At 41.7% G+C, this 12,800-nt stretch overlaps 1 protein-coding gene across 1 annotated transcript; it reads right to left on the bottom strand.

The window, feature by feature from the left end:
- Nucleotides 1-1,135: 1,135 nt before the first annotated feature.
- Nucleotides 1,136-7,022, bottom strand: adad2 (adenosine deaminase domain containing 2; the record flags this gene model as incomplete). Its single annotated transcript, XM_079171873.1, has 10 exons — nt 1,136-1,246; nt 1,395-1,527; nt 3,000-3,237; nt 4,036-4,250; nt 4,416-4,586; nt 4,793-4,943; nt 5,534-5,662; nt 6,236-6,365; nt 6,532-6,670; nt 6,871-7,022. The coding sequence occupies 10 exons, from the start codon at nt 7,020-7,022 to the stop codon at nt 1,136-1,138; spliced, it is 1,569 nt and encodes a 522-aa protein (XP_079027999.1).
- Between the last annotated feature and the right edge of the window lie 5,778 nt (nt 7,023-12,800).

Raw genomic sequence — 12,800 nt, 5'->3', positions numbered from 1 at the left:
GTAATTATTTAGACATGAGTAGTTGCATCCGTTCCAAGGAGGAGTTGGTTGCCAAGCAACTGGTGAGTGGAGCCATGGTGACAATGGACTGTGGTATCAGTGTGTGTGTGTATGAGGGAATAATTTAAATTTAAGATGATGCAAGGCTCGCTGTGTTCCCTTTTCATCTCGATTTGTGACCGTAAATGTGTAAACCAAGAGAAATTATGATGCGGTCATTCTTTACTCGCTTCAGTGAGATGATGATTACGACGACATCGTTTAATTGTTCATGTAAATTCTGACACCTTTATGATAAACATGTGATGCTCCGAAATAGTCAATATATTTAAAATACTGCATGAGTTTCTCTATAAAGTTCGACGGTTATTAATTATTTGGATAGCCTTTGCTAGTGTTTTATATATCGACTGTGTGACCCGACACCTGCTCAATGTAATGCTAACCAGGAGGCTGACAACAGCAGAGCTTGCCCGGTGGCAGAGACGAGTGCAAAGTGAACGGCTTATAGGGGACCGATCCAAATACTGATGGTGTCATTTGCCTATAGCCATCACACTGTGCAGTCGACAATTACTTTATAATAAGTTTAAACTAAATAACTACCTAAACTTTTGGCAAAATGTGTAAAACCCTGCTTATAATATGAATACAAAGTACTGTCAATGATCAGATAAATAAAGGAAAAAGATACGAAATTTGAGAATAAAGAAAAAAACATTGCATTTCACTTATTTGGGAACAGGATTCATTACCTTTTTAAAAACAATCTCAAAGTGCAATAAAAACTAGAGAACATTCGGTCATCTGTGGTTATTCAGCTCCTGATTGGTTGAAGTATTGGTTGGCACATTGACACAAATGGGTGATAACGCAGCTCAATTCTACTTGACAGAGAGAGAAATGCAAGTTTTTCCACCCACAACCCATTCAAACAGACTACTTCACTGTGGTGCACAACAATAGGTTTCTCGTTTTATTTTTCTCAAACACCTACACAAACCGAAAGGAGAAACATTATACATGAACTAAACTTACTGTTAAAAGGTTATAAATGAAGTATACAGTAAACAGCAGCAAAGAAACTCTCAAGACGAACTTAAACTTCTTCATGCAATGTTACCGAAGAGCACATTCAAGGGCTAAAGCAGTCCACCAGCTTTTTTGAATTCCAGGGACCTGCGTGGTTGCTCAGAAACCGTTGCTTGACCAGATCTTTGACTGTCTGGTAGACGGTGGCCTCCACCTATAAAGCAAACAACCTCATGCGTCACATTTGTTTAAGAACTGCAATGTTGTAAAAGAATTTAAGAAAATCATAACCACACTTCTAGTTTCTCAGTTCTCTCATGGAGCACTGAGCATTCGCGTGATCGTCTATAGCGGACACGCACCTTGACGCTGTGGTAGGTGGGGAGATCGCTCAGGTAGCTCGGCCCGCCCAGCCGTGCGACTTTGAGGAAATAACTGTAGAGGGCTCTCTTGCAAAGTCTGCTGGAGAAGCCCGGCCCACTCGCAGTCGGAGAGCTGGGAAACAAGAAAGTCCGGTGAATGCTTCCGTGCACTTCAATTGCCTTTCATACACCGTATTATATATGATCCAGCCTCACAACAAAGCCTGTTTTTAGAGATTCTTCAATCCTGCACTATTTACATCCCATGTTTAATTTTGTTGTGGTTTTTATCTGTGCTAGAAGCACGTCCAGCCTCCGTGCTTTGTAGTAAGTGTAACACACACTCCCTCACCGATGATTCATAAAGAAGCCAGCCAGTTCATTAGCAGCACTGAGGCTGGTTCCCCTTCCAAGTATCCACTCGTAAGACTAAACACTGTCAATGTAAAATGTGGGTTCTGCAGTTAGTGCCTTGCTCATAACACTGTCCACCTCTCAACACTGATTTGGAGGATGCAGTCCCTGCTTCCGCTGGGCTAAATATGAAGTGTTTGGCAAGACAATTCTTTTGTGCTGTTACAGGAAACATGTAAAGTGTGGTCTGGCTGAGAGACGTCAGGGTTTCCCACAGGCAGCACTTACCGCCACCGCTGCTGCTGAGCAATGTCCTGAGGGAAACCCTGGAGTGGATCCCTGAAGAGCAGACCAGTAGTGAGATCCCACTGTTTTGAAGTGGTATTTAGTATGACAGCATTGATAGTAAATGATTAGCAGATTGCTGGGTGACTGATGTCAAATCACTAGTGCCCCATGAATACTACAATGTCTGCAGCCCGTTATACCACACGTTCCACATAAACTGTATTCTTCTACGCAGAATTCAAGAGATTGGGCACGCTACTTTTACGTCACTAAATGACAGAAGTCTCAACGACAGACGCAGCCTCTCCTTTGGTTTTCTCACTAGAATTTGTAGGTGTTCTTACCATCCTTTCAATTCCTCTTCACCTCCCCCTACACACTTCATGTCCTGTATTCTTGCCCTTAAATTTATTCTCTTCTTTTTCCAGGGAGCCTCTTTTTTTCATTGCCTATTTATAGGTTATTGTGTGAAACGTCCCGCAGAGCTCGTCCTGACAGTTTAAAAAAAAAAAAAAACACGGTGTCGCCCATAAAGCTAATAGTTCGGGCTGCAGGACAGGAGCCGAAATACGGAGCAACACTTGCGAGCGCCAAGCAGGATCTCAAATCTATTTTTGGGCTGTAATCTCTGCTCAAGGACAACACAGCCTCTGGTGAGAGCCACGTCGGTGTCACACTCCAGCTTCTGGACATCAGCAGTTGTCTGCAGCTTCAAAACCGAAGAGATGGCAGGAGCCCCAGGCGTCACCGAGACTGTCGAACAAGCACACTGCATCCGGCACTGCCAGCAGTTCTCTACTCCATCCCCGGAACTGGCTGCACGAGTGTGAATGAGGTAAGCCCGAGTCAGGTCTAGACTCTCTGCGAGACCAGCACGGGACGTCATGCAGGTCCCACATTTCTGTGGCAGGGACAAGTTAAGTGTTTTCTTTTGATTTATTGTACATGCGTTTTGTATCGTACCCATCAACAACGAAGCCCTTGCCACTGTCCAGAACTTCAACGTCCTTGTCTCCGAGGCACCAGTTGACGCTGAGCTCGTCGTGCCGCCGCTGGGACGTCGCAACAGGCCCCACGTACTCGCCACAGAGAAAGAAGATGTTGTGTTTTTGGTAGGACGGCGGCAGAATGTCTTCCCATCCGTCCCCTAGTCGCATGTTGGTGATATCGGACACTTCCTCGTTTAAGAGCTGCTGGCCTCCTAAATAAACAACAGTTAAATGTCAGCATTTGCACAGTAATTTACAAACTAATGATTAAATAATGAATCCATGTCAAATAACATAATGAAAATAACTTTCCTAGTACAGCTTCAAAAACAACTCACTTCCTGTGTGACAGCATTGGAAATATAACACCTGGATGTTAAATAGCAGACTTTATTGTTTACCTGGAATTGAAGTTTAAAATGACATTTTGGAAAATATGCTTATTTCCTTTCCTGTCGAGAGTGAGAGGAATTCTGCTCTCGTGTCTGCATGCTAAACATGAAGCTACAGCCAGAAGCCAATTCACTTAGCATAGAGACCAAAGGTAATAAAATCTGTCTACCGGCACCTCCAAAGCTCACTAACACCTCCGTTATATTGTAAAAAAAGACGCAAGTTTCTTTCTGAACGATTCCTGAGCTGAGAGCAGAAAGCTGCTGCCTGTAACTTCACATTTAGCCTTTGAGAGTCTTCTTATATAACTCTCGCCAAAATAATAAAATGAGTGCATTACCTAAAATCTCTAATAATTGCTTTGAAGGCTCTCTATATAATATTCAGAGCATCAAAGAACTATCTGTAACGTAAAGATGTAGTGGAGCTAAATGAAATCACTCTGTGTGATTCGAGCTTCTCTGTGCTTTGTTGACAAAGCCACGCCGGCCTTGCATGTTTTTTTGTTTTATGTGAGAGTGCCCCTCAGAACCTCAGCACCCGTTCCTCCGGTTCCCCCTCAGGTAAACGCCATGTTGAGAGCCGTGCGGAGACACTCGCTACGCTCTGAACTTTACCTAGCACCATGCTGCTGATGTAGAGTGGCTGGATATAGTGGCTCAGCAATGCGCCCTGCACCCCAGTGATAGTCCAGCGGCACAGTTTGTCACTACCAGACATGCAGCAGACCTTGGCACCCCACACACTTGGGTCAAGGTAGGCTACAGGGACCAGCAGGCCCTTGGCATGATACTGCAGCTTCATAGCGCTCCAGATATCATTCACAGGGCCCCTAAAAGAGGACAGAACGGAAAATTATTTACAGGCTAATAATAGCGTGTTTCACAACATCTGTAGGATGCTACTATTCTCAGAAGTCAAATCCTTAATTTCTATCGTCCCATGGCATCTCAGAAATACCGCTATCAGCTAAGCACAAAGAGGGGAATAACAGTACTTGAAGTAGAAGTTCTTAGCCGCTCCTTCAGGATACTGATTGGTGTAGAGATGCAGACTGGTCTTGGGTTTGAGCTGGAGCTGGTGGCTGTCTGCACTACTCTCAAAAACACAGTTCTCCTTGGCCTCTGGATCGGCATCAAAGAACAGCAGAAGCTGTTTGTACAGAAACCTGAACAAAAGAGAGAAAAATACCTTTTACATCGGCACTTTTCACCAGAAGCACCATCGATGGCACAAGACAGACAGCGTGCTGATGCAGGCGGCCTGCTCTAGCAAGAGCGGAAAATAATATTCTCTATATATTATATTAGTATTAAATATAATTTCTTTGTAAATTAGGAACCCTTGTTGAAAGTCATAATAGCAGTTTTGTACCTTTTGAGAGCCCGCCTGGCGATGATGACGGCATGGCAGTCGTGGACCATTGTTCCATTGTAGCAAAGCCACTTGCTGCAGCATGAGCGGCCAGCTCCCAAAGCCACCACCATGTAATGCTCACATGGACCCCCCGCTGTATCCAGCACTTCTGTAGGAAAATGGTGCGTGAAGGGCATTTAACTATGGAGGTGAATAAGCGACGACACGTGTATAACACTCAATTTTAAAAGCGTTGATTGAATATGAAAAGAAGCAAGCAGGAGTGAAATGCCTCCTGAAGGACTCGTTGGTCATAGTCGCTCAGGCGCTGAATAAAGAAAGGAAAGAAGTAACAGCTCTCCGGCATTACAAATGTCAAAATCGTGGTTGGCACTGGCAAGCACGGGGATAAACGCAGTGATGTTGCTATTCTGAGCATGAAGCAACAGAAGTGTCTCGTCTAAGTCAATGTCTTTCTATATATATATATATATTATGTGTGTGCTCTATAAATCGAACCTGTCTTGTGTCTCCTACGAGAAAAAAATCTGAAACCGATTTAAACGTCCAGTTTTGCATCAGTTATACAAAATACCATTTAATATTCTTCTATGTAGATGGAGTCTTTGTTTTTATTCAGCCAATCAGTAATGTCTGTCTGCTCCACCGTACGCAGACATTTTGAAAAGTCAAAAAATAAAGATATTCACATAATAACGATCCAGAAATGTATTCCACTGACACACCTGAGGTGCTCACCTCTTATCAGGACAAATGCTGCCATGTGGCTCTTGCAGCCGTAGAAATCCGGATACATCATCAGCAGGCTGTCGAACTTCTCACTACTCATCGCTGCCATGTGACTCTTGTGCCAGTCAGATCTCCAAACTAGAAGACAAAGATTAAACCAAAAGACAGCTACGTATGAGGGATAGAATGGATTTTGGACATCACTACGTTAGTGCTGTTCTTAGTACTGCTCGCCTTGAACACGTTTATGAGAGACTACTGCACTCAGTGTACCGGCTGGTTGATTGATTGTGATTTTTTAAAAAGGGTCACAAACCAAACAAGTTAATTACTTCTATCTCTACGGCTTCACTCTGTGAAATGACAGTAAAGTGGTACAGATAAGAATGTGATGCATTATAGACTGTTGCTTTGCAGTGCTACAATATATTGTATACTCTAGTACAAAAAGATATACCGCCATAAATGCAATAACAGAATTGTATTTTTTTTTTTTATCTGCCTGATGCTACAAACAAGCCGCCACTGGGTCTTTGGGGGGACCAGACAGCCAATAGTAAAGAGGAAGAGGATGCTTCTTCTTCTTCTTCACTGCCCTGTAGGCTACACTAGCACCAGAGACAACAACTTGGATGTTAGCGGCAACAGGGAGCCGGGTTATGATTAGATAATGAATGCTGGCATCACACAGCGGGACTGCTGCTACTGAACCTTCAGTCTTCGTGCTCTCGTCTGGATTCTTCAGGTCCATGACGTGGTCCAGGGTGAGCTCTTTATCCGAGAGTATGCTCGCAGCGGGCGACATACCGTGGAGAGACAGGGCATCGTCAGAGTCTTCATCCTGGAAAAAAAACAAAATCATTCTGGTAAAAAAACACTACTTGGAGGCTGAGTGTGACAGCTGATGATCTAATAACTAGAAGAAAGCCCAACACATTTCATGGTCTTTGTCATGCAACATCACCAAAAAAGTGGGAAACCCTGACATTGCCTCTTTCTTCATCTACCTCATCTCCCAACTGGGTGTCTCCAGAATGAAGTTTATCTTTGAGTTTAACGATAAAAGCACTCTCAATTCTGGGGCCGTCTGCTCCTTCGGAGAGGAGGAGCTTGTGGTCTCCGGAAGCAGGGAGATCTTTCCTAAGACTGTAACGTAAAAGAAAAAAGATTTAACATTAAATTAAGCAGCTAAAGCTTCAAAATGTCTTTATGATTGTAGACGAACATTTGCACATCCCAAAATATACACAACAAAACAAAAGCTGAATTGCAACGTGCAGTACATAAAGCTTGCCTTATCTAGTATTACTCTAACCACAGTACAACACTGCCAACTGTTTCATTACCTGAGTCCAGTAGCACCACTACAGACGGACACGTCGTCTGTCGGCTGTACCCGAGGAAGGTGAAGCTGCAAGCTTGGGTTAAAGTCTGGAAGAGACCGAAAACTAGCAGCACCCTGTTTTGGACTGTACTTCAATGCTTCCTGATCCGCCATGACTTTCATAAAGCCTGTAGAGAAAAAAAAGTTGATGTGAGGGTTACAGCTGTGAGGGTTACAGCTGTGCCAAAAGGCCAGCTGGGACACAATCAATAGGATACTTAAAATAATCTACACACCTGACAATGTTTACAGACATAAATTACATGATGCATTTTCATGCGGCAACAGGAAGAACATGTGACTTAAAATCAATAATTCTTTACAAATCTGAAATAGATAAAACTCCACAATTGGCAAATAATTTGATCCTTTTTGGACAAACTGATTCCACACTCAAACCAGGTGAACTGATCTTGGTAAAAGAGCTTTTTAATTTTCTGCAATTTCACAGTTATAGGGAGTTCAACCCAATTAAAACAATTTCAGTTTTTAAAAAAAAAATAGGTTTTCACTGTAATGCTATTTAAAGAAACATGTGTCTAGCCTTATTTTAGTGTCCAGCTTCTCAATCATGATGATTTGTTGATTTTGTGTTTTGTAGTCGGTAAGAAAATAACCTATTACGAGCCCAATATTAGCGTAACGTTATTTAACGTTAGGTTAATTAACTTACTGCGGTTTGCAAAGGAGGACGACATTCAATGTGACACCCAGTTAACTAGCGACGGAGCTAACGGTCGCTTTTCAAACGGACCAAGTTGGCTGACTTTTGTCGACGCCAGTAACGAACAGTTGCACATTTTAAAGACACATCTAATAAACTAAAAGTTAAACTAAACGTCAGCGTACGTTGTTTTTGGAGTCACGTTAATATTTTCTTACGTTTCACATTTTAGTTAGCTAGTTAAAGGAATATGTTTGGTCTCTGCTTCAACAATTAACGCCTCCAGTCCAAGAAAAACAAACGTTTTACGTCGAGAGTTTGCTTAAGGTTGAACAAGTTTAACTTCCAAATAAATTGTGGCCACATATCACTCCCAAGTTTACCTTCAGGCGATCCTCAACACTGATAGAGACGAGGTAACGTCCACCTGGGCAGACGGGAGTAGGCGGAGAGATGGCGGCGACATCAGCAGGACGTGAGGGGAGAAATTGTAGTCGGCAAAATGCGCGAAATTTAAAATGTGCAACTGCTTCTGGAGGTGGTTGAGCAGGACTTCTCCGTGAATTATTGTCAAGGGAGTGAAGAAGAGAATGAGGGGGGATTGAGGCAATCGTGGGAATAGGAATAAACGAACAAGAGCTGACTAATGAGAGAGTGAGAAGGATGTGAGCGAGGGCAGAGAGAAAGACCTGCTACATGTATTGTCATAGTAAAGTTCAATGAAAAGGCTCAAGAGAACAGGAAGATGAACTTGAGAAAGCACTCAATCTAAAAGAAATAGGAAAACTTAGGGTGGGAGCACAACATGGTGGTGGATGTAAAGGAGTAAATTAGTAAATGGCCAAAGACTAAAAATTACAAGAGAAGGAGTAAAAAGACATCGAATCAGTACTGATGGAGTTTGAAGAAGAGAATGTGCCAAAGAAGGTGTCCCTGGGTTATTTAAGTTACCCAGTGAGAGTGCATGTGTGCCAAAGCCATTGAGGTGCTTTAGTTGCCAGAGGTTTGGGCACACAGTCAAAAACTGTAAAGAGAAGAGGCGACGTGCAAGGTGTGGTGGGCGGCCGTGAGTATGGAAAGTGTGGAACAGGGACCCAAGGAAAATGTTGGAACTGTGGAGGAGCCCATGGCGTGGCATATGGAGGGTGTGAGGTGATGAGGCCGGAGAATGAAATCCAAATAGTAAGAGTGGAAAGAAGGATCAGTTATGTAGAAGCTGTCAGAGAGACAAAAGTAAGGAACAATGTTTCCAGGATTCAGGGAGCAATGGGGGATCAAGAGCTACAACAAACAAATGACAGGATATATGTGGACATATATCTAATAATGGTTTACTTCTGACTTTACAGCAGAAATAAAATTTAAAAAATGATCAAATCCAGCTGGTTGTCAAAGCAGCAGTAAACCATTTAGGATTAGTTTGACTGACATGGGAAGAAGTGAGGGAGAACCTCACTAATCAGTCAAGCAGGACGCACCATGGGTTTGTTTAATACTAGTAATGGTAATACTTTTACAATGGAATGCCAGGAGCGTGCAGGAATTCAAGCAATGCATCAAAGAAATAGTTGTAAACCCGGATGTACAGGAGACTTTGTTGAAACCTACTTTAGATTTTGTGATACATGGATATTCAGTGATGAGGAAAGACAGAGCATGGGGTAGGAGGAGGTTGTGCCACATTCATCAAACAAGATATTCCATAGAGGGTAAAACATGGAGGATGAAATATAGGTTAATGTGGTATGGGTGGTACTTTTTTTGATTTACTTTTAATTTACTTATTATTATTTAGTGTGTTTGTTTAGGTTTGGGGGAAAGATTGTGTGTCTTTTGGCTGATCCACAGTCCGCAGCAGAAGGTGGCGGTAATGCACCAATAAGCTGCATGCCAACCACCGTAAAACCAGAAGCAGAAGAAGAACACAACATGAATAGCTCTGACCTCAACCCTACCTGTCCAGGCCGTGGGGAGGTGAAACTGGTTACCTTGGAGGTAAGTGAAGGAGGGAATAGAAATGATGTTTCTATTCATGTTGTGCTTCTGCAATTAAAGCTGCATGTTTATAAGATAATATACAGGAACTTGCAAGCCTAATATTTCTATTTTGACTCTTAAAACATGTACACTATATTGACAAAAGTATATGGACGCCTGTCACCTTACCTGTACCACAGTGTCCAATCAATCCTAAACTATGGGCATTAACATTCTGTTAGAATAACCTCCAGACTTTGGACCGTGGTCGGGCAATGTTGTTTGTTTCTCCAGTTCATCTCCATTGTGTCGGGGTTGAGGTCAGGGCTATGTGCAGGCCAAGGCATGTTCTTTCACACCAAAACTGTGAGAATCATGTCTGTCCTGATCTTGCTTTGTGCGCAGGTGTTTTGTCATGTTGGAACTGCTGCCACAGTTAAGATATCACAAAATGTCACTGTGTGCTGTGGCATTTAGATTTGCCTGAATTGGAACTAAAGGGTTGGTTAAAGCCATGAAAACAGCTCAGACCAACGTGTCTACACTCTTTTGAACGTGGAGTGCATAATGCACATGCATAATATTTGTAAATGGTTGTCAATTAGTGGATGGGCGTATGAAATGAGACGGATATTTGGATGCAACTGAGGCATCAACTCAAAATACACATGAGGAAATCTGGGGGATGTCGGTTGAGTAAATATAATAGTTTCAAATCTCTATTTGCTCAGTGAGATCTGTGTGGATGTCACCTTTTTGGTTGGAATTTAGATTGAATGTGGGAAACGGGAGGAAATGAAAGAGCGGGTCAGTCATGTTTTATGTATAGACGGCATAAATAAGCAAATGGGTACAGAATGGTTTGGTGATTTCTATGAATTTTAAATCTGTAGCGCTTGCCCACACATACACACTCATAGCAATATAAACACCAAAAGCAAGCGCTGGAAAGCTCCCACGTTGAAATGAGTTTGCGGTTGTAAAAATTAAATCACACACACACACACACACACACACACACACACACACACACACTTTACTAAGCTGCCGATAAGTGTGTGGCGTTATTTGCAGTAGAGTAATGTTCCCCTGATCATTGTGCAGCTCAAGACTGAACTCTATTTCCATTCTCTTCACCTCAAGAGAAAGCCTTCATATCGGTCTCTCCTGAGCCAAATGAAGCTTTCAAATGAGCGTATGTGTGTGTGCATATGTCTCAGCGGGTCTGTGTTTCATATGAGACTCTGAAATGTTAAGTCTCTACAGTCTCAAGAGAGCCTGCAAAGGTGCAATGGAAAACTATCCCATGTATCATCTTCATTTTAAATAACACCTATTCCCTCCCTGTCTCCCCTCTCTTTGTCTCTTTCTATTCCCTGTTCTATGTCGTTCTTTCTTTCACTTTCTTGCTTGCTTTCACACCCACATGCTTTCTCACAGGCTGAGAGATTTCCCTGTTTATTTTATTTTTTTAGTGGAGAGAAAATCAGCTCTTTTTTTCTGCTCAGGGACAGTGTTTCCCAAATACACTGTCACAGTTTGGGTGTTGGAATATGAACAGGCAAAACTGTGAAATATTGAGCCTGTTGACAATTTTTCTCAACATATGTCATTGTGTGCATGTGTGTGAAAGTGTGATTGTGTTGGTGTGCTTGCATTTTTTTGTGTCTATCTGTGGGGAAAAAAAAACACTCGGCACAGTTGTTGAGCGTTGTTATTGATGCTCGACGGTCAGGGATAACACTGTGATGTATTCATTTGGGCTAATTAGCACTGAAAATGAAAACCTGAAGTTCGACCAACTCGATTTTCCCTCTGAGGTATGCTCCATATGCGTGTGTGTGTGTGTGTGTGTGTGTTTACTGTGGTTATATTGTACCGACAAGACTGTCATTATACCACAAAATACCCAATGCAACAGCTTTTACAGTGTTCATTTAGCAGGATTTGCATATATTGTTTGCTACTATAAGATGTTTTCTTTATTTTACAGAGTAAATATCTGGTAAAATAGATATCCGCTCACTTAAATCTATGCAGAAAACCCTTTATTTTTAGCTTTCGGTCTAGAGTAAATAACTTAAATTAATTTTAGTCAGGGTTTATTTCAAGGATGGTAAAAAATATCTTTAACAAGTTTATATGCAACTACAAACAGGCATTGACAAGGAATCCAATGCAATGAATTATTATGAATATTGTACCATTGTACCCGTCAGTCTTGTTCTTTGACTTTTGGCCTGTGAATATAGGCATATTTTACATTATTTACCCTATTTGTAGTGTGATATTTTATGGATTTATTTTAGGAGACAGAATGGCTTCTTTACTGAATTTCCTGGATGTGTGTTTTCTTAAGGTGGTCACTCACCAGTTGACCTTTGTGACCTACACATGGTGGTTTACCAAGCATCATGTATGTTTATGGATTTTAATAAAGATTAATTATTAATACTGAAATGTAAATAATGTAAATATATACGCAGTAAGCGAGACCGTATGCAGGATTATTTGTAAATTAAATCCAAATGTATATGTTTTATCATTCATGGCACAAGTAAGTGTGTTAAAACGCCTTATAGAGCTCTTTAATGTATTGCTGTTTAAGGTAAAATGTCTACTTCACTAACATCTTTGTAATGCATTATGTGCGGCTGCATCCGATTCTGTCTGCTCCTTTCATTCTGAAGGAGTTGCACGGTGGAAGAGTGACATCGGACTTTGACATACTTGTACAGCATAAGCCTCTCATTCTCGAGTGACTGTATCAGACTTTCTGGTGAATAAAATATGAAATTTGGAAATCTAAAACTGATTTCCAACTGGGTCACTGCCTCCATGCACAACTGAACAGGGATAATTGGACATTCATATTTTTTCCCTAAATGCATTTGACAGCCCTTTCCCCAGGCTCACCACTAGAGGGTAAAAGTCCTTCGCTCGCTCTCTCTCACAGTTTATTTCTAAAACTCACACATGACCTACAAATCAGCAGCATCAGGCAGAAGAGAGGGAACAGAGAGAAGAACTGCTTTCTGAAACTGTTCATTTCTCCTTAAACTATCCTTCCATTCTTTTTATTCATAGTGTAGCACTTGTACTGGATAATATTGCTAATCAAAGAATATAATTACCAAGGGTAGGAAAGGTTTGGCCAGTTATCTAAAAACAATAAATGTATCAATATGTATGACTTTTATCAGACATTAGAGGACAACAAGAGGCAATTCCACATATTGAAAGAATCTAGA

Source organism: Pholis gunnellus, assembly GCF_910591455.1.
Source record: "Pholis gunnellus genome assembly, chromosome: 13".
Classification (NCBI taxonomy): domain Eukaryota; kingdom Metazoa; phylum Chordata; class Actinopteri; order Perciformes; family Pholidae; genus Pholis; species Pholis gunnellus.
The sequence above is the reverse complement of the archived record's forward strand: the minus strand, read 5'-3'. Positions and strand labels throughout refer to the sequence as shown.